Source organism: Ictalurus punctatus, chromosome 3 (assembly GCF_001660625.3).
Source record: "Ictalurus punctatus breed USDA103 chromosome 3, Coco_2.0, whole genome shotgun sequence".
Classification (NCBI taxonomy): Eukaryota; Metazoa; Chordata; class Actinopteri; order Siluriformes; family Ictaluridae; genus Ictalurus; species Ictalurus punctatus.
This window is the reverse complement of record NC_030418.2, coordinates 26,757,987-26,762,431: the sequence shown is the minus strand read 5'-3', so window position 1 is coordinate 26,762,431 and position 4,445 is coordinate 26,757,987. Positions and strand designations below refer to the sequence as shown.

Below are 4,445 nucleotides of genomic sequence, written 5' to 3'. Positions count from 1 at the left end.
ACTTTTAAAATAATATGTAGATGTGGGGCTCCATGACTATATATTACCATATATGATATGGTTGGAGGGCAGTGGGGCCCACATCAATAATTTTTCAGGAGGTCCAGAACTCCCTAGCTACAGCCCTGCTAATGGTGTAGGACCTAAGTAACTGATCAGCCGTGATCCTCTGGTGTCCAAACCCAGCACTAGACTTTAAAAAATTATAGTGCTGGGTTACAGTCAGTAACTGTAAATCTATAAAGTGCTTATGGCACTATATAGCCAAAGTTTTGTAGACACCTGACCGTCACACTCATACGTGCTTGATGAACATCCCATGCCAAATTTATTCCCCCCTTGCTGTTATAATAACCGCCACTCTTCTGGGAAGTCTTACACTAGATTTTGGAGAGTGCCTGTGGGGATTTGCTCATTCAGCCACAAGGGCATTAGTGAGGTCAGGCACTGATATTGGGTGAGGATGCCTGGCATGCATTCAGTGTTCATCCCAAACCTGTTCAGAGTTGTTGAAGTCAGGGCTCTGTGCAGGCCAGTCGAGTTCTTCCACACCAACCTTGGCAACCATGTCTTCATGGAGCTTGCTTTGTGCACGGGGCATTGTCATGCTGGAACATGTTTGGGCCTCTTAGTTCCAGTGAATGGAAAAAGACATTCTATAGCTACAGCATGCTTCCAACTTTGTGCCAACTGTTTAGAGAAGACCCACACATGGGGGTGATGTTCAGGTGTCCACAGAAATTTGGCCATATAGTATATACGGTTAGTTTACCTCATACAAGGACCAGTGAATGTGTATCAGAAGTCCTATTCACACATCAGTATGCTAAGTACAGACTTGGTCGGGTGATGACGCACACGTAGGCGGGGCTTCCTGTCAGTATAAAAGCAAGTGCACGCGCTCGCCTCCACATCTCCACGCGCTTTCATTGTGTTCTGCATCTCAGAAGAAGAAAAACTCGTCACGATGCGGTTCTACCACAGCTTGACTTTATTAACACTCATCCTCGTATACCTGTTATCGGATAATGTACTCGGTAAGTGCTTTATCCTTTTTTTCTGTATTGTTTTATTTTATTATTATTATTATTATCGTATTAGTGTAAATTAAGTCATTAAGTTATGTTGTAGCGTATACACACACGAACACACGATAACTGCTTCCTAATACTTTGTAAAATATATATATATATATATATTTTAAACTGAGTGGTTTGGGTTTTGGGCTGTAAGTTTGTGAGAAATTGAAAGTCCATGTTTGAGGCACGGATACACCAAGACTAAAACCTCGGCGTGTTTTTAGTGTTAAACTGTAACGGAATTAAAAACATGCTTAACTACTTAGTTCAGCTGATTTTTTACAAAATTATATACACCTTCATAATAACAGCGTTATTGCGTCTTTCTGTCACAAAGGAAGTCAATAACATCATTTCACTTCGATAACTAGTATAACTATGTGACACAAATGTATCTATACTATCAATAATACCGAAATGATATGGTCCTGGAGTATTACATTGGATAAGAGGAGTGTTTTTGTTTACATGTAACATCATAAGGATGAGTTAAGCAGTGTATTTTCTTCTTCACTTTCCTCTCACTCCCCCATGGTTTCGTCAAAGTATTGGCTTGCCTATTTAATGTGTTAAAGAATTATAAAACTCTATTTCATTTTCTTCATCATAACACAAATTGTGAATATAGCTACCATACAAAGATTTATATTTGTTCACATTAGATCACATGACACCGAAGTGAAGGAGGAAAAAAAAATGAAGATTTTCAATTTTGTGATGAAAATTAAACGTTGTAGACAAAAATTGCTTTTGGTATCATAATTAATGGTCGGGGGGGGGGTTGTTGGACATTATTGTTATCATTGTTATTATTTTGTTTGTTTTTGTTTGTTTTTAGGAGCCTCAACGAAAGGCAGGTACGTGAACTTGAAGTGCAAACCAGACAGCAAAAATGCGAACTGTGTCGAACAGAAAGGCCTACGGAACAATCTGCCTGGATCACATCAACGACTTCCTGTTAGAGCCGTAGAGGACATGTGAGTAATTAGTTTCTTAATGTTGGTGTTTTTTCCTGGAAATAAATAGTCCATGGGCTGTTGCATCACATACTGACAAGATCTTGTGATTATAGGAAGTTGCATCATATTTTCACATCAAAAAAAAAGAAGAGATTTTTCCCTGAGATTAAACAACCAATAGTTTCCTGTATAAAGCATATAATGACCCATCACATTTGCCTAAGACGAGTGTTGCCAGGGAGCCAGGTCACATACACAAGTTTGCAGAACATGCACTTATGTTCCTCATGTGGCTTAAGTGAGAACATTTTGATCTGTGAAGGGGCCACAGGTTTCCTGTCATTGACGAAAAGAAACTGTGGCATAAAAGAAGAAGTGAGGCTTTGGAGCTTTTCAATTGCAAGAAATTGTACTTTTGTACTGGATAGTATCGATATATTACGTTATATTAGCACTTAGACGTCAAGCATTTGTGGTTTGGAAATGGTTAAAGAATGGACACGGTAAAGGCAGGAAGACAAACCTAGCCCATTAGGCAACTTCCTCCAGAGCGATTTCCACTTCACACTCAACAACAGTGTTTGCTAATGATGACTATGAAAGGATCATTTGTTTCACCAGACTTTTCTCCTTACTCCTTAATGTAGATTGTCAATATGGCTATCAAAATTTTAATGTTGTTGTTTTGTTTTTTCATCTGCATCAACACTGAACATTTGGCTGTTTTTTCAGCTGTGACATGTATTTGAAATTCTTACATTTGTGTTTCTGTAAGAAAGAAAGACATAACGAATAAATGTATATATGACCATTGCAAATAGTAAAGTCCTTTGCACATCAGACAGTTCTACGTACCAAACATTTAGTTTGAGATGTTATTTTAGCTGTTGAAAAAAATGACTGTTAAGTTGTTCTTCCATAAAAGGCACTGAGGTTTGCTTGAGGACGTGATACAGATACAAATCTTTGTGGTTGATTCATGCGATCTAGCTTATAATAAACAAGTAAATATGAATACTCTGGCAAGATTGATTACATTTTATGAGTACAATTAATTCCACTTTTAAAACATTTTGTAACTATACTACCAACAATCAGAAACATGATACTGACCTTTACGAATAACAGAGGCTGAATATGTCACCATTCATTACCATGTGGAGAAGAATTATCGCATCACTGCAAGGACACAGGACACAGTACTGACTTTCAGGACTCTTTTAACTACAGCTGCTAAAATAATAATATGTAGATAAACAAATACACTTTAAAACAGAGTATTTAGAGTATGTATCTTGGAGAGAGTATTTGTATTTGATGTTTTATTTATATTCATTTCATATCACTAGGGTGTGTTGTGATAGATCGCACATAATCTGTAGGCTGCATGATATCCCAACACCTACAACGTAAAAAAAACCCCACCCGTGTCCCTGCATCACTGCCATCAAATATTCATTAAATATTATTTCTCTGGCCTGGTTTGTGCAATACATATTTACTCTGTTACACACAAAAAAAAAACTTTTAATGAACTTCATTTTTATCGAAAGAATGTAATTAAATAAATGATAGTAATTTTTTCTTCTGCACAGCCATTATTACAGTCTTTAAGGGCTTTGTTGTTTTGAACATAGCACACAAAATGGAGGACTGGTCAAGGAACATTCCTGGCTTCTTGGGGGGAGAAAAGATAGAGAGACCGGAAGGCCAACAGGATGTTGGCTGAGCCTGACTCTGTGCTTCTGTTTCTATTTTTTTTATGCAGCAATACTGTCGATAGCAGTGAAGAGACCTATGAGAGAGAGGAGTCTGGAGACGGCTCTGGTGACATCTTCCCCTTCAAATTAAGCCGGAAGGAACGTAAAAGTGGTCCAGAAGAGCCAATCCAAAATGAGGAGGAAGGGAGCAGCGTTGAGTTTGAAAAATACAACGACATAGCTACTAAGCCTGGTAAACCCAAGCTGCCTGTTGAGGATCTGCGTAAGGATAATATAATCGAATGAGCTGAAATCTGCCAGTCTCAGATCCTCTAATATCAATTAAGTCTTGCAAAAACTCTCAGGATAAGAAGCCCTAAAGCCCCTAAAAAAAAAAGCCCCTGTTGTATTTTTTCTATTTCCTCAATCTTTGATATGAGCACATGTTCATTTGTATTGGACTACTTTATGATATGTGCTGCATGCTGAGGCAGGAAGTGTGAGTTCAAATGATCCAATTCCTTTATGCCCCTGAAGATATTATTTCTGATAATTTGAGAGTATTAAAATACTATTTAATCATTTAAAATAATATATAGTATGAGAATTTTTATATGCTTCACCGTCATATAACATATTTATGTTGTATCAGAGTTAAACTGGAATGTCACTTTCTTAAATATAAAGGTTTTTACTATTTTCCGCCA

At 37.4% G+C, this 4,445-nt stretch overlaps 1 protein-coding gene across 1 annotated transcript; it reads left to right on the top strand.

The window, feature by feature from the left end:
• The first annotated feature begins 890 nt into the window (after positions 1 to 890).
• Positions 891 to 4,445, top strand: srgn (serglycin). Its single transcript, XM_017464811.3, has 3 exons — positions 891 to 1,037; positions 1,918 to 2,056; positions 3,807 to 4,445. Exons 1-3 carry the CDS (start codon positions 968 to 970, stop codon positions 4,042 to 4,044), a joined length of 447 nt encoding a protein of 148 aa, XP_017320300.1. The 5' UTR covers positions 891 to 967; the 3' UTR covers positions 4,045 to 4,445.

Bases quoted from the DNA above. Each gene is read 5' to 3' on its own strand.
- srgn (XM_017464811.3), top strand. From the start codon at position 968: ATGCGGTTCTACCACAGCTTGACTTTATTAACACTCATCCTCGTATAC. The intron at 1,038-1,917 runs GTAAGTGCTTTA...GTTTGTTTTTAG, and splicing joins GTTATCGGATAATGTACTCG to GAGCCTCAACGAAAGGCAGG. The intron at 2,057-3,806 runs GTGAGTAATTAG...TTTTTTATGCAG, and splicing joins GTTAGAGCCGTAGAGGACAT to CAATACTGTCGATAGCAGTG.